The 21,695-nt window shown below is 33.9% G+C and overlaps 1 protein-coding gene across 1 annotated transcript in view; it reads left to right on the forward strand.

The window, feature by feature from the left end:
* The window catches only part of LOC121391598 (SNW domain-containing protein 1-like), a 31,108-nt gene extending 10,259 nt beyond the window's left edge, over positions 1-20,849 (forward strand). Inside the window, 13 exon segments of the mRNA XM_041523171.1 lie at positions 5,241-5,278; positions 17,798-17,875; positions 18,046-18,103; positions 18,106-18,134; positions 18,222-18,344; positions 18,346-18,422; positions 18,548-18,721; positions 19,609-19,709; positions 19,712-19,794; positions 20,045-20,183; positions 20,338-20,440; positions 20,508-20,625; positions 20,685-20,849. Coding sequence (XP_041379105.1) covers positions 5,241-5,278; positions 17,798-17,875; positions 18,046-18,103; positions 18,106-18,134; positions 18,222-18,344; positions 18,346-18,422; positions 18,548-18,721; positions 19,609-19,709; positions 19,712-19,794; positions 20,045-20,183; positions 20,338-20,440; positions 20,508-20,625; positions 20,685-20,849 — 1,286 coding nt within the window.
* The last annotated feature ends 846 nt before the right edge of the window (positions 20,850-21,695 follow it).

Genomic DNA, 21,695 nt, shown 5'->3' on the forward strand with positions numbered 1-21,695 from the left:
TAAAAAGACAAACAGGTAAGGGATCACTGTCATATGAATAAAGATTTCTGTGTTGTAGTGTGGAGCTGGGTTTTATTTCTGTGTTGGTTCAATGAGTGTCCCAATGAAATTTTCTAGTGATAGTGCAAAAAGATTAGAGTCAAAACAGCGTCTTTTCCATCCACCAAACAAGTAGATAACATGTCGATGTGAATCATACACCATTGATGATCCTAGACCATGATGTACAGGAATAGATGAAGTACCATCATTACTAAATGTTTGTGTCTTGTCCATGTACGTGGATGACATGTCAAGACATCAAGAAGTGGATCAGATGGGCAAGGGAGGTCCTGACTTTCATGCTCACCATCCTATAAAATAAAAAGGAATGTCGTTGCTTACAAAAGCATAAACTATTAAAGAGAATGTTGATATTAATTACACAAATTTTAAATTCCATACAATGATATCCTCTGTTTGTCCACCCCATACATAGAGTTTGTTGCCAACCATCACTCCACAGCCTCCGTTTCGACGATCTATAGGTCTAATGCCATCATCATCTTGAGCAAGTTCATCACGAAAGTTCATTTTTAAAATATGGAATTGAAAGGGAATGCGTAATATTAATAGTATAACTAGTCAAAGTACACACCACCTTACAGTTTGAATGATGGCCTCTGAAGTCCCAGTAGAAAGCTACCACATCGAACTCTTAAAGCAGAACGATGACTATATGTGTAGTTACTTTGGGGTACTGAAGACTTACCTGATCTGTTGTCTTGTCTAGAAGCAGATAGGAGTGCTAGAAAACAATGAAGTTCAACGACTGCTTAAAAGAATGCCTGAGAGTTATGATGTGATAAAAGGACTTCTACAATTTTAAAGAAGAAAGAAAGCTGATGTATTCCTTAACTTCCTTAGAGTATTGCAGCAGAGAGCTGAAACCAACCAGACCCAGAGTATAGCATTTGGAAAATTTTAAATACTCTAATTCAAGGACTCAAAGGCAGAAGTTGTGAGGGACTTTAGAGTACCTGTGGAGACTAATTTCATCAAGACCTTACAAGATTTACGAACATATGTTCAGTTAAGAAACAACAATGAAAAAATACTCGCTAAAAAGACTCACAACTGCTGAACATATTACACCATACAAATAAAATGGTGTGATATTGAAACGAAAGTAGTTCACAAAATGGACAGACTGTTTTATTCTTCAATACATGGTGTAACCATCCCATTTTCTTCCTAGCGTTTTCACTGTTGGCATTTCTGACTTTCAAGTCTCTATGGGTGTATGTGATCCCATGAGGATTATTTTACCTGTTAACTATGTACTTTGTACTCCAGTTTTATATGGGGCTGGATACAGAACCACGGGGCTTATTTTTTCCAGTAAATTCCATTCATATCTCCTTACACACATTGTGCCAAGATTACATGCATAGAGGATGCCAATAGCTTATCTGTTTTATCTCTTCCAAATTCAAATGAAAGTCCTGAAGAAAATCTTGACTTTTCAAAAGCTGATCTCTTCAAGCTGATTTTTCTGATGGTTTGCTACGCTATATTTTATACAAGTCATTTCACCTATTACAGTGGAACAGTTGACTTTATCAAAAAGAAAGAGACCTCGATTTGAGTGGTATGATGATCTTATTAGAAAACATTCCATACCCTTTCTTCCTCCTGTCAAAAAAGAGCAACAGTGTAGATGATGACAAAAACTATCTGAAAATAGTTTCATATAAGCCTAGAAGTATGTCATGGTCTGGCTATCCTCTTCATCACAAACCCAGAAAAAATGAGAAACCGTAGACCACAAAAAAGAGAACTTAGTCTTGAGCAATCATGTGATCTTTCTAAGCCAATTATTCCAATACCTCCTGATATTGAGCCAAAGTTTGATCAGGTTTGTTTAATACAGGCAATGCTAATATATTAGGTAAATATTGTTTAATAATAGTGCTCTATACCAAATTCTAGTGCTGTATTATCATTGATTCTGGCATCCACATTTCTCGTCTAAACTATAATATAGTCTAAATGTTTATAGTTTTTCATCTATCTATTGAAACGTCTTTAGAATTTAAATTAGAATTTATGTAGAGGTTAAATGTATAGTTCCATAAGTTAACTATTCCCTTTCATCCAACAGCCATTAGACAATATACAGTGAGACTGTTCTTCGAGTAGAGTTGACATGTGTCTTACCAAAGAATCGATCCACATCTTTTCATTTTGGTTTCTTGCTCATCTCCCATTGCCAACAGTTGATGTGGTAAGTTTCACATTCTTATACCATTATGTCATTTGATTGTGGTATGTTACCTGGTTAACTGAAATGAATACTGTATTGTTAGCTATGATACAAAGATAGGGAACTAACCAGGAACATATGAATACACAATAGAGGATATCTATTACCTTCTCTTTTATATGTTGTCCTTCTATTAGACCTTAATGTCTGTTTGCATATAGTAATGTCAAATTTTATTAATGTGTATGCATTTTAACAATGAGTTACTGTCAATGTTCTTATATTGCAGTTGTTACAGAAAGCCATCAGTCTTATATTTAAAAATGAAGAGTACAAAACTAAAGATATTGATCTCTATGGGAACCCTGATCCATTGATACTAATGACACCCTGAATTAGTAATTGAATTAATGGAGATTCCAACTTAAATGGATGGATTGTTCAACCTGTAGTAAATGAACCACCAGCAAAAGTAAGTCATGAGTAGGATTATATAGTAAAACATTCTCACAAATTACTCCCCATACATATACTCAACTTAATATTTATGTTAGGTAAGAATTCAAAATAAGAAAGTAAGTTAGGAGTGCTTAGAATAAGGGCATAGATTCTTATACAGTTTTAGGGTTATGAAATTCAAAATTATTCTTTCATCTTTTAAGTATGGGAATCTTTTTAATACTTTACTATATCATTTTCAGATGTTATTGAGCTGTTGAAGCATTATGTCATTATGATGAAGCAAAACAAGCTTCCTCGAGTATTAGTTTACGGCAATTGATAATGATGCTACTGGTAAATTGTTATGCATATCCTTAGTAAGAGGTGATTTGTTGATAACAATGACCTGAGATTTTGAAATATCTTTCAACAATAAAATGGTAAAATTTGGACAATGGATGGATGAATGAATGGATGTACTTTGCATGGATGAAAGGAGTTCATTTGTACATGCTATTAAAAAAACACAACATTAACGTATAGAATTTGTTAAAACAGATGATTATGGGAGCTTGGTTGATTAGATACTGAACAAGTACTGAATAATTAAAATATAAACAAAAACACTAATTAATATTGTTGTCTTTTGTTGACATTTTTTATAATTAGATGAATTGAATCAAGAATTCAACAGATTACTTCTAATTCCTCATCAAACTACTGTTACTATTAACATTGACGCATCAGTATATTTGACCACGAATCACCTCTCCTTAGATTACTTAAAATTTTAATCTCTTCATCACCAGATTACAATATTCTTGTCAGATGCTTAATCTTGATCGTGATATGTTGAGCATCTACATTTATCGTCTGTGACAAGTTATAAACTGGCTCGTTGGAAGTTGATAGCTCAGGAGTTAAAATTGATGGAAAGCGATATAGAACTACTTGAAGCAAAGCAAAAAAACTCTGTTAGTGAACAAGCTTATCAAATGTTGTGTCATTGGACTGCAAAGACCCTCAGATTCCTCAATTGTCAAATTATTGCATGCAATTGAGAACTTGTAGTGTTTTATAGCACTATTTGATGGAGTCAATAAGCAATTTCAGTGGAAAAGATGGTTCGGATTAAATAGATGAAAAATTATTCGATGCAAAACTTTCAACGAAGAACTCTGTTTGGTGTGGAAAAGTATGGACGATTGTTAGGCCTAATTGGAAAGATGTTGAAAGTTTAGAAGAGGAAGGATATCGTAAAGGGGAAAATCTCGATGGATTAACATACAACATGTTGCTAAAATGGAAAACAAAACTGCTGGATGCTGTGCAACTTACGATAAACTTGTACATGCATTGTTAGTGATGAAGATCTGGATCCCCTATCTGTTAATGGTGCGTACAGAACTACAAAAAATCACTTAAATTTATTCGATGAATATTGTTTATATACAATCTTATTAAGTATTATTTTTTACTGTTTTTACACTATTATCATTATTCATTTTCTTACCGTATGTATTTAAATCTGGGTGTGGTTTCATCTAATTTAAAACCTTTACACTAACAAAGGCTTTTCATTATAAGGACAAAAGCAATGAGTGCAGTGATTCTACTTTTTACTAGTGTTGGTTTAACAAGTCAAATAAATTGTGATGTGGGTCATAGTAGTCATGAAGAAAAACACGTCTATGATAAAAAGTAAGGCTTTTTTTTCTTGAGTGACCAAATGAAGGGAAACCATTTTCTTGTCTTAACAGCCATATTGAGGGAGACCTCCATCACAGGTTACCAGAACAAGATCTTGATATAGTTGGATCTTAGATAGTGACAAGAAATAAAAAAAAGCTTATGGATTTTCATTATTTCAAATTACATGATTATAATAAGGGACAACAAACTGGATGTCTTGAATAGGGTCAGTCAGTTCGAATTACCCGTAGATCGGGAAACTATTGTGTTACAAAAGTTTCATGTAAAAAAATTACATGTGAAATTTTGAACACTAGATAATTATGCACTACATACCGTAAATATTTCAATGTGTAATGATTTTAGTGTAATTATTTTCATACAATCGTCCATGTTCGAACCTTTTTTAACAACCCAAACTTTTCTGATCTACAGTATTGCTCGTTCAATACATGATTAATCTCATTAGCCAGACCCGACTCTAAGATTGAATGACATGGTAAAATTCAGGAAACAAAAAATGTAATTCTTTAATATATAGAATAAATATGATTTAGTTCACATAACTTCAATACAAACTCTTAGCATATCATATATGTATTATGCCATACCTCACAGTTAAGTTTCAGTCCCATCCATCATTATCACAGAATGAATTGAGTTTTCCAGATCCTTTTGCAACGACATTCCATTTGTCATTTAACCATAGGATATATTGGTGTCGTTACATATATAATAACCACATGTGTTATTTCAATGTTTCTGTGTATGTTAATATATAATATGAGGTTTATGAACATGGCAGAGATGGACAAAGAATAAAATGACTAAAATTGAATTGATACTCATTTTTTTTATTTAGGTGCTGCCATGACCCCTTATCATCAGGAGGAACCAGAGGTGAGACAAACGCGTCAAAAAGTTGACGTCAGTTGATGAGAGTTTGAAAGTTTAATTAATGAGATATTAAAGGATGACGACCTCATAATGATGGCTACGTTGATTATTTGAATTTGTTAAAGCTCAACGACGAGCTATGTCGTGTGAAGAAAACTACTATGTAAATTTAATTATAAGAAATTGTGAAGTAAGTTTGTTCCTGATTTGTGTTTAGAGTACATTTTATTTATAGCTTTTTCGTCATTTTTCATTGTAGTTGCTATTGAATTATTCAGTAACCTTTTGAATTAACTGATCAAACTATGACTATGTGATATCATGTAATGTTGTAACAATAGAAACACCATGTAGCAATTATAGCTTTGAGGCTTTACTGTTGTTAAGTAATTATTTTTGCATTACCTCAAGCTTTAATATGTGATCTGTATTAAATGATGTATTGTCATCACAGGCTACTGACATACAATATAAGATGGTTTCAGACTGTGACAATGTGAATGATCATGTGATTGAAGTACAGGATGTGTCTGTCCAGCGTCGTTAAAAGTTATACTTCGATTATTCTCTAAGTAACAGTAATTGCTGACGGGGGTGGCATATTTTATAAAACAGGGACAAACTGGTTTATGTTTTTAATTTTTAAAATTCATGAAAATAAGAACAAGTCCAAGTTCAGATGTAAACCATAATCAAAGAATGATGGTAGTATAATAATGGAGTAATAAGTGAGCTTTTTTATTTAATTATTCATTTCATTAGCTATAATTAACTGTATACACTCAGCAATGAATAATTGTATGATGTCATTTCTATTTGCTATAATTTCTCATGTGTTTTATTCTATATAACAATAAACGCACTGTTTGTCATTGTAGACCATACACAGTCTTACAACACTAAGCCCATCATGTAAATATTCTTACATTTAACTTCAATGGCAGTACGTAGAGTCACTTGACCACACTATATAGAACATCATGAAATAATGAAAATGCACATGTCTTAGTACCAATATATGGTTTAAATAATCCCTATATGGAATTCCTGGAGAGCTAGATAACTAATTAAGGGGGGGAAATCCTTGTAATCAAACCATGTAAATGTTTCACAGACCTCATTTGGGGTATGAAAAAAATAAAAAACATCGTGGGTGTCATGAAACCTTGAAATAGTGCTTTCACTTGTTTGGTTCTAGTAAATCAATGATGGGATGGTGTATCAGTTCTATAGGTAAGCACTGTTATTCATCTCTGGGTTGGGAGCTCTTGGTTCTGATATTCTATACCAACCTAGCTATATAGTGAAAATAGTGACCTGCAGCAATATCCATGACATGATATCTGATATATTAGTTTATTGATGGGAAAGCGAACTTGACCTCTAACTTCAACAAATGTAAAACTACAACAACCAGCTGAATTAAGCTCTAAGTTTAATAAAAATCAAATAAGGCTCCCTAGTTCACATGTATACTTCATTTTAACCTAACGTTTACATTTAGTTCAATACCAAATATGGTAACAAATTAATGGTACCTTACAATAATCAAAAAAAATGATAGTGTATTATACATATACTTTTCATCTACTAACAACACTAACTATTTTTTTACAATAATACTAATTGATTAGAGCATTTAGAGGGGAATCTCCCCTATTAGCTATATTGGTTATAGATTTTTTCATGGGGAGCGTTCTACACAATATGATTAAGACAATTAGGCATACTCAATTATAGAGGTAGAGCTGACCCTTCCATTAATCAAATAAAAACAGAGTCCATGAAAATGTTATCAATGTACTCTTTCGTGTTGAGTTAAAAAGAGTAGATAACTAGACCACACTATAGAGAACGTCATCCATGATCAGGGTATAGAGCACTCAGACTTTGCCTTTGCTCTATTCCTGTAGAAAAGCCACTGTGCGTCTTTGAAACTGGTTAGACTCAGTTTATCTACTGTTCTAGTACCAGAAATGTTTACTCATGTGGATAGTGACATTTTGAAATCCTCAATAATTAATAGTGGTTTCAGTTTCCATTGTTAATTTGCTTGAATTGAATTCTGGATTCAGATGTAAACACCAATAGATAAGTCTAATTTACAAATTAATTGGTAAGTAAAATAGTAACTTTTAGATTGACATCAGATTTTTTACTCTATTTTCAGAAGTGAAGAGCCTTTAACTTCAACAATATAAAGTATAACAACATCCGCTGAATTAAACTGATCATGAGTGATAACGTTGAAATAAGGTTCCGTAGTTTATATACTTTATTTAACTTAAAGGTTCGAATCATGCACTTTTGTAAATTGTCCACACTGCTCAGTTTGATAGCCAAATGGTACTAGATGTAGGTGAATTGACATTATTTAAAAGCATGCATACAGAGGTAGCAGGGGGGGGGGGGGTGGGGAGGGGGGGCTAATAAGTAGGACAAAATGGGTGTGGGTATAGTTGCTGATTACAGGGGTACGTGTGAAAGGAGGCTAGCTACGTCATAATGCTCCATGAAAAGTTAATTATAGGTAGTTAGTTTCATCCCAGACCTACATAAGTAAAAGAACTCTGATATGATATGGACATGCCTTAGTTTAAAGGCATACTTTTCACTTGTTTGTAGGTCTGAGAACGAGGGACCTAAGAGGATATGCTAAGGAGAATGTTCATAATAGAGTAAAATCCCTCCCACGCAACTAATAAACGATTATTTAAGACGCAGCGTAACGATCTATCATCATTGTGGCCAACTTGTCAAATGGCGGAAGTTACTGACGATATGCGAGTTAATGAAATTTGCGGACCAGACCTACCCGCCTGACTCCGGGAAGTTCAATCCCTGCAATAAAGCTCAATCCAACGTTTCCTGCAATTAAAACGTGTGTGAATTTCTGGACGACATCAATTCGTTTCGTACTGCAGGAGAGAACCTTACAGTGTTTCAAAGCTGATGAGCAAGGTGTCCAAAGTGGTGACTTCTTGTCAATAATATCGAACTAATTGCTACGAGCTGTGAAGACGAACGAGACCAAATGAGATAAATTTTTAAATAAAGGGATCGGCAATCTATTAAAAAAGGGATTGATTGATATTTCGGTCACCTATTTCAAGAATTGGGTGGCAACTAAGAATGGGTCAAACTGCGTCTACTGCTTCCTTCTACAACCCCCCCCCCCCACTAAACAGCTAAACATGTTAAACGTATAGTGGATAGGCAAGTGAAAAAGTTTAATAAAGATACCAGCATACCCCAACAAATAAATGGTAAGATGTGGGTGCATGGGAATGTTGTAACTAACTAGTAAATGCCGGTGTTTAATTTCAATCACTAGATAGACTTTTGTGGAGGTGAATTTATAGCTGGTTCCTCTGGTTCCCGACAAAAGTACAACAACTCAGATTGGATTGTTGCTAAGTAGGTACCATCTAACTTTGAAACCTGATGACCTGGTGATCGCATCACACCTGAGAGTATCAGGTGAATTGATGGTTAGATATATGTAATATACACAAGCATTGATTGATCTTATTTTCTTGTTCATTTTCAATAGCAGAAAAGAACAGAGGGTACAATTGTTCCAGGAGTGACTATGAGAGCTAATGGAGTTTTTCTAAGAAGGAGTGTGCTTTGAATCAGACGTGATTTTGATGAATGTAACTTATGGGGAGTACAAACAACAGGATGTCATGTAAGTACAATATAGAAAACAATAACATGTCCACAATATATCAAGTTCATGGCAAACAATGCTAAAAGTTGAAGACTACAATAAGTATAGGACTAGAGACAGAAAATTACAAATCCATTTTGCTTAAAAGAAATAATTGAGCCAGTAGTCTAGACAGCTAATGAATTATACGGGCAAAGCCATTTATGGAGCATGTGTATGAAATTTTTTGGTATAAATATTTACTCATTGGTTCATAAAGTAAGAATAGTGATACATAGTATATAATAAACATACATGTGAGGAGTTTTTTTAGTAAGTACTATGATATAGCTAGTTTAGGGTCTTACAACTCATACATAGACATTTTCTAATAAATTAATACTCAAAACTAAGTAAAAGATATTCAACAACCTGTTAAATACACACTACCATAGCAGAGTCATACTCCTTGTATAAAACTCACCTAAACCAAATCCATAGATTAAGGTTGACAAATACATTAGCAGTTATATACCACTTATGTTGCAAAGTCCTTATAGGGAGCTGGGACAAGATCAGAAGTCTGTATCTGACTGGGTCACACACTCAAGTTGTGGAATCACAAGGTGATATTCACAATTATCCACAGGAGCTCAAGCAGACAAGATACATGATGACACAATGGTCTGAAGCTGGAATGACTTAAAGTGAGCAGGGTGTATTGGTATAGTGGTGGGATGACAGTTGAAGTGAAGCATTAACACAGCTAGAGAGAAAACCATTACCCAAACTATGGAGCAATCTCTATGTAGCGAACCCAAAACTATGGGACATCTGCGTAAAAACTGGTCGTTCAAAGTGAGTGGTTCCCTTTAACAGCCTGGATTAATGGAGGAATAATGAAGGTTCCCAATTATGGATGTATCTGAAACCAGATGTGATGAAGGTGGTTAGTGTCATAATAAAAAAGATATACTTCACTGAAGCTAATTGGTAGGTGTACATTGTATTTTCGCGACGTACAAAAAATTAAAATATCCCTTTTAGCTTGAATTGTGTTATTGTGACACATTTAATACTATGTTTTCAGGTTGAGAACTGATTCACAAAAATTATACTACACTCTCAGCACGTTATTTAAAATAGGTTGGTAAACAATAGTGAACGTATCGTCACAACCCTGCTATTACGGTGGAGGTTTTCAATTTGTCAGAGGCCTATCCGACAGAAAAAACCTATAGCCAATCCATATGCTATTCATTTTCGTATGGAAAGGTTTGGCTCCTGTGTTTATATGGAATTTGCATTTCTTTTACTTATGATGATGGATCAGCTATGACACAATATCACAAGCTTTAAAGTTGTTGTAGAGGTGAAAGACACGCAAAGTAGAAAATTTTAATGCTAAATTTTGAATTATTTCTATAGGTATCGTTCAAAATTTTCCCCTTAGTACTCTATGGGACATGCGAATCATGCAAAGAGTATTGTCTTCTTTGTACTGGTTCTAATCTCCTGGTCATCCAAAACTATCCAAACATCCAACGCCTACGCAGTCATGAGATCCTCTTTTTTTTTTTTTAGTTTTGTGGGAAGAGAATTATAAAGATGTCTTTATAAAATGGCAAAAAATGATGGAGGGGTGGGGTGCAACATGGTGCAAAACAAGGACATTTCTAAACAATCATGCGGATCTGTAAGCTATGATGAATATTATGGGACATCTTGTCAAGTTTCGTCAAGTTCTTCATCTTTGAGCAGGAAATTCTCAGTTGGGCAAATTTCATTAAATCAACAAGGAGCGTTCTTGATGTTAAGAAAATATGAGTATTAATTAATTCAGTAGAATGTACTTGTTTCAATAGCAGTAGGTTTAGTTTCTCCAATAATCAAGTGTTAGTGTTCATTGTATCATTCATAGGTAGACGGGATCTTGATATTCACATCAAAGAGCAACAGGACAATCAAAGTACTACCCCTTAATATACAAAGTAATAATGATTAAAATTAATTTGAATTCAATTATGAAAAAGTTTATAATTATTAAAACCATACACCGACCTAAAATTAAAACGAATTTATATAATAATTAATAACACTTAAAAGAAAAAGAATTCATTAAATTTCTTCAAACTGAAAACACACTAGATAAAACAAAGAACTTCCAAATGAACTCAAAAACACCACTACTGTGCTATGTGACATAAGGAACACATGCTTCAGCTATCACCATCTTAGAAGCTATCAGAGCACAGCCACCACAAGTTCTTTCTATCGTTGCTCAACATCGTGCGTTGTTCTATGCTAAATTGTAATGAGTCCCATCTATACATAAATTACATGTAGGTATGATCATTTGACAAACACACAAGGTTCGAAGTTCAAAACTGGGCCAAAACCAGTTCATCTCTATAGCGCTGACGGTCAAAAGGTAATGCTCTCCAGAAAATGTGTCTTTTTGACTTCTGTTTCGTCATGTTCCTTCAGAGCACTCTCCTTTACTTCTAAAGCAGAAACACAAAACAAAAAACGGACAACTATCAGTTTCTTCTATAGGCAGTCACTGACTCAGCAGATTGCAAGGCTTTCTTCTCACGGTGATATTCATGAGCCTGACCATTAACACCACCAAGCCAGATACCCAGTCAGGAACAGTATCAGGACTTAAAATCTTCGCAGGTTCAGAATGCTTTGTAACGCAGTTTATATGTTACCATTCCAACCGTGCCAGATAGAAATACTTAATATTAGGATTTTGTCTGCTAAGTTCTTGCGCAATGCAATCTCTTTCAGAGCTGAATACACACAAATGCAACTTTGGTCCACTTCTTTACTCATATCATACACATTATATATAACTATTCCATTAGGGACAATATTCAATGACTCCAACTGCTACTAACTTTCCATCTAGTCGATACAATTGATGGTATGTCCCATACTAAATCCATTGATTGATTGGTTACAAGAGGTCATTCACGAATATGTCACGAGTATGAATACTCAGATTTACGAGGCTTTTCATGTTTGATACTATGGTAAAGAGTTAAAAGGGGGGTTTTTTTTTTACTAAAAGGCTTTTTCTTTTGGACAAAATTGGCGGTATGGTTTTCAAATAGCTAAGAAACGATCTCAGGCATTCTTCGTAGAACCTTTCGATAACTTGTTTAGTTGCGGTGTGTAAAGGGTTCGACAAGAGAACTTCTAGTTTCCAAATCGCTGCAGTCCAAAGAGTGTTGTAAACGATACGAAACAATTTCAACCCACGAAAACGATACCATCCTTTGGTAATGCGTGTCCTGGAATTGGGGAGGAGTAAGCTGCTAGGTCGAAACAAGCTCCTCAGATGAGCATCTTTCCTGGCAATTACTACAGCAACCATGAGAGCTAAATATACGCGTTCCAATACGAAAAATTGAATGGTCTGGTTTAACCAAGTCTGACAAGTTGCCTTTTCTTTTGCATCTTATGTAGATGCGTAGTTCTGGCAATTGGGGGCAAAGGTTATGATTCCAAAGGAGGTAATAAGACGATATTTTTCTCACCAGATGATGAGTCAGCAGTATCAACTCTAGTGAGATCAGAAGGAAGGCCAAGTTATACTTGGTTCTAAGCAGGACACAAGGAGTTGTTCGTTTTCAAGGTGAAGTCCTTTCTAGTGGAAAAGAAATTGTAACAGTTGGACTTTTTCTACACCTTCCCAGGAAGTACCCCATCTTTTCAGATCATTATTAGACATTAAGGACTCATCTGACAGTATTTGTTGGAGCCGGTCCGTATGCCAAGACTCCGAAGTTACCACAACATCGATCAAGACATCTGAAAACAGCAAGCGAAAACCAAGGAAGTATAGCTCATTGAACTTTGCTGTGCAGTAGTTTGTAATTAAGAACATGCTGTTACTGCTTGATAACAGTTATATCGGTAAAACAAACTGGCGATTTGAGAGAGACTGAACCCAATGGAACTCAATAACCTAAAGGTCTCCAGCAAACTTTGCAGAGTCTGTACGACAGCCCATTAATCGAACTGTTATATCAACAAGGCCTTTTTTTTTCAGCAATTGTCTTTTAGCCCAATCACAGATGATAAGATATGTAACACGCGACAACAAGCAGTAAGACCAAATCATCAGCAGTCAGCATCTCTTCATTGAGAAAAGTCATTAAACTTTCATGATAATTATGAGCTAGGATTTCTGCTTTACAGGATGTCCCGCTAAAGCTATATTTCTACAGCATGAACAGAAGCTCTCACAAACCATTGGGTCATAGGTCTTATGCACTAAAGGATACAGCTTATCCAAAAACCCCTTTTTCGTGTAGGATGTTTGAAGCTTTCTTGTCGGCAGTCAATCAAGAGCCCAAAGTTCCAAAAAGTTCTCCAATTCAGATTTTTCACCTTTGCCATATTGTTCAACTAACGGGATTAAAATATTGGGTCAGATCACTTTCAGCCAAGTGCTGTGATATCTTTAAGAAAATCTTGATAAACTTCGTAAGGACAGTTAAATAAAACTGAGTGTACTTGTACGCGTCTCTCGATTTTGTGCCTCTTTCAAACAAACATTAATGGCAATTTCATGAAGTTGAGATCATGGAGGATTTGCATTTTTTTTCTTTATCTTTACGTTGTACAACATGGTGACTTGCTATAACAAATGTTGTAGCCAACTGTTTATGCAAAAGCAACATCTTGACTAAAGTGTTGTCCACATAGAGCTCTAAAAAATTCCTGGTATAAGCCATTTGTCAGCCCACTGTCACGTCATGGTGTGGATTGAATAATCGTTTATGCCTGTGTATACATCTTCTCGTATTTCTGGACAGACAAAGAGAGCTGGTTCTACCAGAAGTTTTTGGAAAGGAAGGAGATGGTTCTCTGAGAAAAACAGTGCTTTAGCTTCAGTGAATTCTGGAGGAATATCCCGAAAAAGTTGACGAAAAGCTGGTGGTAGCATATTGACATCAGGTGGTAGTTGACTGAGAAATTTGTCTAACGCTTCACAGAGACTTTGACAACATGACTTTGGCCATTTTAGAGAGGCTTTCTTCCAAGCCGTGTGATGATTTGATTGTCAATAATTTCCTGAAGTGCTGGAGGTTTAAATTTTGTGCAAAAAAGAATCATCAAATCAGAAACTGCCTCGATCTCTCTCTCAGTTGGTCTTTTGATGTCATTTCTTCTGAGGCTTCTCCAAGACTTTAAGAACAGATGAGAGCACATCTCTCTCCTGTTTTAAGACATAGATGATAAATGAGGACTAGTACGTACATTTATAATATAATTTTATCATGAACAGACAGATAGGACTGACACTGACTCATTCTCAACTTGTTCGTTAAACAATGGTAGCCCAGTGCTGGAGCTAAAATTTCTGGACCAAGTTCCTCTCAAATTGAGCAGCATGTCTTTAAGCTTTGACAGGACGCTCCAAAGAGATTTGTGAACGTTGGGAGATTTTGAAAAACTGCTGAGCTGCAAATAGAAGCATAAAATGAGCAGATTCAAGAACATATTCAGAGCTGCTACTTGGATCTATTTCCAAAAACTCTTGCAAAGCAATAAGAATTGAACTGAGATCAAATTCATTCATATTTCCATAATTCATAACTAAATACGAAGTTTCCCTGGCATTCCCTTATCACATAATTTGATCATAATATGGTTGGGAAAACCATGAGGGAAGCCATGGACAGCAGCTATGAGACAGACCCCCCTCTTCCCTTTCCATTCTCATAAGTTTCAGAGTTCAATACAGTAGAAGAAAAGATGACAGCTGCTCGATGGAGTCATCAGTGAAAGTATAATACAAATACATCCACTAAACTTCCTGTCACTTCAACAGCAGCTTGCTTTAACCACTGCAGGAGACTGGTCTTTCCAGTTTATTGTAGATAATGTCTGTAGAAACAATGTAACAAAATCTTTGGCTTAATAGTACGTGAGACTCCATCAGTAAACATAGACACTAGATAAAGTGAACGAGTTGCAAACTTTCTCAATGACAGAAGACTGAAAAGGATAGTTGGTAAGAAGATGAGTGATCGATTCCCCACAATCTATAAATTAATAATAATGAAAGTACAATGAACCAACCACAATAAACCATGTTGAAATTGAAAGGTTTTAATATATAATAATGAAAGTACAATGAACCAACCACAATAAACCATGTTGAAATTGAAGGTTTTATACAAGTTTACTGCAAGTAAAAATGGGCACCAGTTCATTGTATGCCTCAAATGTGCTTTTGTTGATACCCCACAACATTTCTTAACTTGAATATGTACAAAAAAGTTGTGGTGTTCATATGATAACTCGTTTCACTTTTGCCATTTTACCACACCCAAAGGCAATTAACTATCTTTTGAAATAAGATAATATTAAAATGTTTATATAAATTGCAAATCCCCTGTTGAGGACAAAGACTATTTTGTAAGTAAAGAAAATATGGCAACTGATTATACAACAACATTTAACCTAATAAGAATTAAACACAATCACAAGGTGTAAACAATCTTATACATTATTTCTTAGCTTACTTTAGTATTAGTTGAGTTCTAGACTCTTCTTCGGTTAATTCTTGTATTTTCTCACTGAAGGACTGTACTGTAATATAAAGTGTTCATTTGTTTTACAGTACTGCTATTAGTAGAAGAATCCATACCTAACAAAAAATGAAGTTATTAAAATAAGTGACAATGGGGTGACATGATTATGAATGTGTTAAAAATATATAGAATCTTTAACTAAAGCATTCTATTCATTCCATCATCACATCCATCCATCCATTCATCCATCCATCCATCCATCCCGCCCATTCATCTATTTTGCACATCATAAGTCATAATACATAAAAAAAACAGTTCATTAAAAACAACTAAAACCAAATTCCTAAAATTTTCAATTTCCACTATCAAAGCAAAAACCTATATTATTAATTAGATTACTACAACAACAATCTAATTATTTAATACTAACACTAGTACTATAGTAGTAATTAGGGACTTTTCCTAGCCTCAGATGGAAAGGAATGTTGTCACATGACAAAGAGGGAGTATTTTTTTGGAAATATAAAAGTATGTCTCAATAAACAGAATCACCCAGGTGACCTTATGTCCCAAAAAATAATAATAACATTAGACATATAGCAGAGTTAGTAAGGATTAAACATACTGTGTTATAGTATAAAATATAAATGTATTATTTTCAGTGTTATTATTGGAATTTTAAAAATCAACTGTATCATTTACATGTCAACAACAAGTGATAGATTATAACAATATTCATTACTGTGATACATTAGTGTTACAAATAACTTCACATAGTTTTCCAACTTGACATGAATTTATTTAAAATAACAAAGATGATGAAGCATTTTTTTTAGATAATACTAAAATTATAGAACTCTTAATAAAAATACATGTACAGACTATATGTACATGTACATGTTTAGACTGATGTTATATGTAACTTGTACATGTGGCATACTCTTAACCCAGCTGGTTATAACTAAGGGTTAATAATACAATTATTAATGACATGTATTGTAAATGCTATCAGGTACAACTAAAGAGTGAGGATAAGTAAAGATAAAGGTGACAACTCATTACAACACTTCATATATCATATTCCACAGTATATATAATAACTCTACATGGTTAGCGTCATATTTTAGCTGTACACTATATAATATATGTATTGTATAATAGGACATTTCAGACTTTATGTTTGTCTGTACAACACTACTAAAAATCAATAAACAAAACCAAGCTATATATACAACACAAACATCCAATCAAAATACATCTAATGAGTCCATAGCAACATGTATTGTATACTTACTTTGGTAAGTGTACAAAGATATATCAGGACAATAAAGACTCTCTTATAGCAACTATAAATTGTATAAAAGAAAAAGTAAAAATAATGACATTATCTTTAATGAATTATATGATATAAAAAGAGTAAATGGCAAGCATTTGATCAATTCTTTAGAATAGACAAGATTGTTTTATGCGAACATAACTTATACATTGCTATAGTATTTGCAGTACAGTAGTATGCCGTCTTGTAATCGAGTAACTCGTGAATGCAATAACAAAGTGCATTGTGATGATCTAATATAAATAATTTACCTTTCCTTTCTTCTTCACTTAAAGTATTAACTAAAAGTAAACACCGTCGCGGGACCACACAGTAAGGAAGATGTCCGGTGACAGGTCACAGCCACTGACTTAGCTCCTCCTCCATTAACAACTCTGAACTTTCAACGTTGTGGTATTAATTCTTAGCTTCTGTCTCATTTTGTCTCTTAGTCTGAATCCAACGTCACAATGTCATTAACAAAGTGAGTCAACTAATACAGTGATAAATTTTAGCATCATTTTTCCTTTTCTTCTACTTTAACTTTATTGTTCAACATATTTCTCCCCCTACTCAGGCTTTTGCCTAAGCCAACTCAACTTGCCCATAATCCAAGAGCTGAGAAGAAACAGACAATGCGTACAAAGCAGTAAGTACATTATAAATTGTTTTACGAACTAGTTAAGAGTCCCATGCTTGTTGCTGAGCAGTGGAGTACCATATGAAGTACCATAATAAAATAATTTTAAAATAATGTGCAAATAGAGGTCTTAAACTATTTAACTGGCGCTCTAGACACTACCATAATTTAATTAAGTTCTGTCAATTAATAATTCATTATAATCTTTTTTGGGGGCTCTGTTACTTAATTTTTCCTTTAGTTAATCAGCCCAACATTCGCAGGGAACCCCTCCTTATGGTCAACGAAAAGGATGGACCCACGCTCCTTATAGGTTCATTAAACAAAACCACACCCACTTCATTATTACTTTATTTTATAGGACTTTGGAGACGGTGGAGCATTTCCAGAAATCCATGTTGCACAATACCCTCTGAACATGGGCAAGAAAAAGACAGCTGTAAGTACCTGATCATACTGACATCACATTTAAAACTACTAGCATGTACATTAATATATACATGTAATAACAAACTGTAGTATATTAGGTATCTGTCAAACCATAAATATGCGTCTTGGATTATGTACCTTTAATTCATGTCACTATAACTGTATTTCTTGTCTTTATAGAACTCTACTGCAGTGGTTCCTCTTCAACTTGACTCTACTGGAAAGGTTAAATATGATGTGATGCAAAACTGGGGCACAGCAAAGATCGAGTAAGTTTTCACTGTCTTCTATCTTTATTTTGTTAAAAATCCTCTCTCCTTCCATTCTCTTATATACAATCATTTCTCTTTTTACAGGTTGTACACACCTCTCTTCAAGCCATGTTACCAAAGGAGATACATTCCAATGATCCTGAACTAGCTAAACCAGATGATGAAGAAACTAAGAAAATCACTGATAAAACCAGACAAGCTTTAGAAACAGATTGTTTCAAAGAAAGTAGCAGATGCTCTACCAGTGAGAGCTGCTGAAAAGACAGCTCCTGCTCAATATATCAGGTTTAAATGGATAGATAGATGGATAAATGGATAGGTGGATGGATGGATGGATGAATGGATGGGTGGATGGATAGATGGACTAATAGACAAACACACAGATATTCATTCAATGGTCTATTCTTTAGGTATACTCCTAGTCAACAAGGACCTGCTTTTAATTCAGGAGCTAAACAAAGAATCATTCGTATGGTAGAGGTTCAAAAGGATCCAATGGAACCACCTCGTTTTAAAACCAACACAAAAATTCCACGTGGACCTCCTTCACCTCCTGCACCTGTTCTCCACTCACTCCTAGAAAGGTAATGACAATAAAACCTTGTAATAGAGATACTAATACATACAATAGAGATATTACTACATATAATACAGATACTAGTACATATAATAGAGATATTAGTACATATAATAGAGATACTGGTACATATAATAGAGATATTAGTACATATAATAGAGATACTGGGTACATATAATAGAGATATTACTACATATAATACAGATACTGGTACATATAATAGAGATATTGGTACATATAATAGAGATACTGGTACATATAATAGAGATATTAGTACATATAATAGAGATACTGGTACATATAATAGAGATACTGGTACATATAATAGAGATATTAGTACATATAATAGAGATACTGGTACATATAATAGAGATACTGGTACATATAATAGAGATATTAGTACATATAATAATAGAGATACTGGTACATATAAATAGAGATATTAGTACATATAATAGAGATACTGGTACATATAATAGAGATATTAGTACATATAATAATAGAGATACTGGTACATATAATAGAGATATTAGTACATATAATAGAGATACTGGTACATATAATAGAGATACTGGTACATATAATAGAGATACTCCTAGAAAGGTAATGACAATAAACCTTGTCTATTGAGAAAATGTAATAAAGATAGCAGAACATCAATAAATTTTAGATTGAAAGTGCATTATAGGACATTGACTAATCTAACAGTTTATTGTTGTAGACTTTACTAGTAGTAATTAATGTAGTAGGACATTTCTTTTAGCCTGGTTAAATAAATTGGACACAATTCTGAGGCTCTTTTGTTATACATAGACTTTATTTTAAATGGACATTATAACATTGAAATGTGATGTACTTATTTATGCAAATATTTAAATATTTCTTTTCCATTAGGTTACAGTTAAAGAACAACAAGACTGGAAAAATACCTCCGTGTATTTCTAACTGGAAAAACAATCGCGGTTTTACAATTGCCCTCGATAAGAGACTTGTAGCTGAGGGCGTGGCCTCCAAGATCATACCATCAACGAAACAACTTTGCTAAATTGGGCTCAGTCTCTGTATATGGCAGATAGAGAGGTATGAGAGTAAGGGGTGTGGCTTATGTTTGGAGTTCTCTTAATTAAATACAAATCAGTATGATGTAATTTTATATGAAACGATGTCCTTTCAATATATACATGTACATGTATTTACATGTATTTTTGTATGTCAATTTGTGATACAGTTTTTTAGTCTGTTAATCACATGATATTCACATGTACATATACATGTGTAGTATTTAATAGTAAAGTATGTTATCTTGTTACTGTTCTGTGTCCCATTGTAGGCTCGTAAAGCTGTTGAAGCAAGAAATAATTTAGAAAGGAAAGTAGCTCACAAACAACGAGAGGCAAAGGAAGAAAATCTTCGTCAATTGGCTCAAAAAGCAAGAGATGAGCGAACTGGGATCAGAACTGAGGGAGATGGTATGAATCAATCAAATTATATGTGTACATGTACATACATTTATATTATATATAAGTATTGTTATAAATTATGATGTAATAATGTATCTCATAATTGTGGTTCTTTTATGTGTAACTACTAATTGCTATGATAGGATGTATTTTGTTATTGCAGATGATGAAGATGAGTCTGTGAAAGAGAGAGATCAACTTAGATATGATCGACACAAGGAGAGAGAAAGATCTAGGAGAATAGCCAGAGCTCATCCTGAAAAAAGGTATATAATATAACTGTTTGGTTTTTCACACTTTCTTTATATATATTATTATCTTTGATTGTTTCAGGTCAAAGTTAGAACGAGAGAAAGATCGTGATATCAGTGAAAAGATTGCCCTTGGTTTGCCTGGAGGACCTCCTTCTCAAGAATCAATGTTTGATCAACGTCTCTTTAACCAATCTCAGGTAAAAATAGAAATTTGTACTTGGAAATATATTGTTACTTCTCTCTCTCTCTCTCTCAGGGTCTTGATTCAGGTTATGGGTTATTGGATGATACTTATAATGTTTATGATAAGCCCTGGCGTGCTGGAGGTGGAGCAGCTCAAGCTATTTATCGTCCAAGTAAAACTGCTGATAAAGATATCTATGGAGATGATATCGAGAAGCTCATCAAAACTAGCAGGTAAGTGGGTGGGTTTTGATTTATACATGTATTATTTAGCAATGATATGATCACGTGGAAAATTCAGCAATTGAAAATAAAGTGACTCTTTTCAGTTGAATGTTGCATAATTATGTTTTGACTTGTGATTAATCACAAACAGACAACAAACGATTCAAATTAATAGTCCTGTAGTATCTGTTATTTGATAATATCTTCATTCATGTATTGGCTACTTGGATTGGTATCTTGGTAATATCTTCATGTAATGGCTACTTAGATTGCTATCTTGGTAATATCTTCATTCATGTAAGGGCTACTTAGATTGCTATGGTAATATCTTCATGTAATGGCTACTTGGTATCTTGATAGTATCTTGTTCTTGATCAATTGCAAACAAACTTTGAGGTATTATGACTTTATCTTATTTAATGTCTGTGGATATTTGTACCTGGTACTTGTGATTCTAAGGTTAACTATGTATACAGGGTTATGTCCATTTTTCATTATTGTTGTATATCACTTTGAAAGCGATAAATAAAATTATTTGTCATTAAATAATCACTGCCGGACATAGTTCTCTTACTGTAAACTCTTTGAATTAGACTTGACTGAATGAATCAGTCTGAGTTTTGTATCTTTGAGTAGATCTATAGCTTTTACTGACTTCAAACTTAGCAACAATCATCAACAACAATTCATGTCTTCTAAATAATCTTGCAATAATTTCTACAAGTATAATCTTGTTTGTTCCTTTCTTGGTCCTTAACGTCTTTTCAGAAAGTCCAAATTAATTAATATTATAGTTATATAATATGTATTATAGTTAATGAGAGGTACGTCTCAGTGTTGACAATTTGTTCTTTAAGGT

This window comes from Gigantopelta aegis, unplaced genomic scaffold, assembly GCF_016097555.1.
Source record: "Gigantopelta aegis isolate Gae_Host unplaced genomic scaffold, Gae_host_genome ctg2705_pilon_pilon:::debris, whole genome shotgun sequence".
NCBI lineage: Eukaryota > Metazoa > Mollusca > Gastropoda > Neomphalida > Peltospiridae > Gigantopelta > Gigantopelta aegis.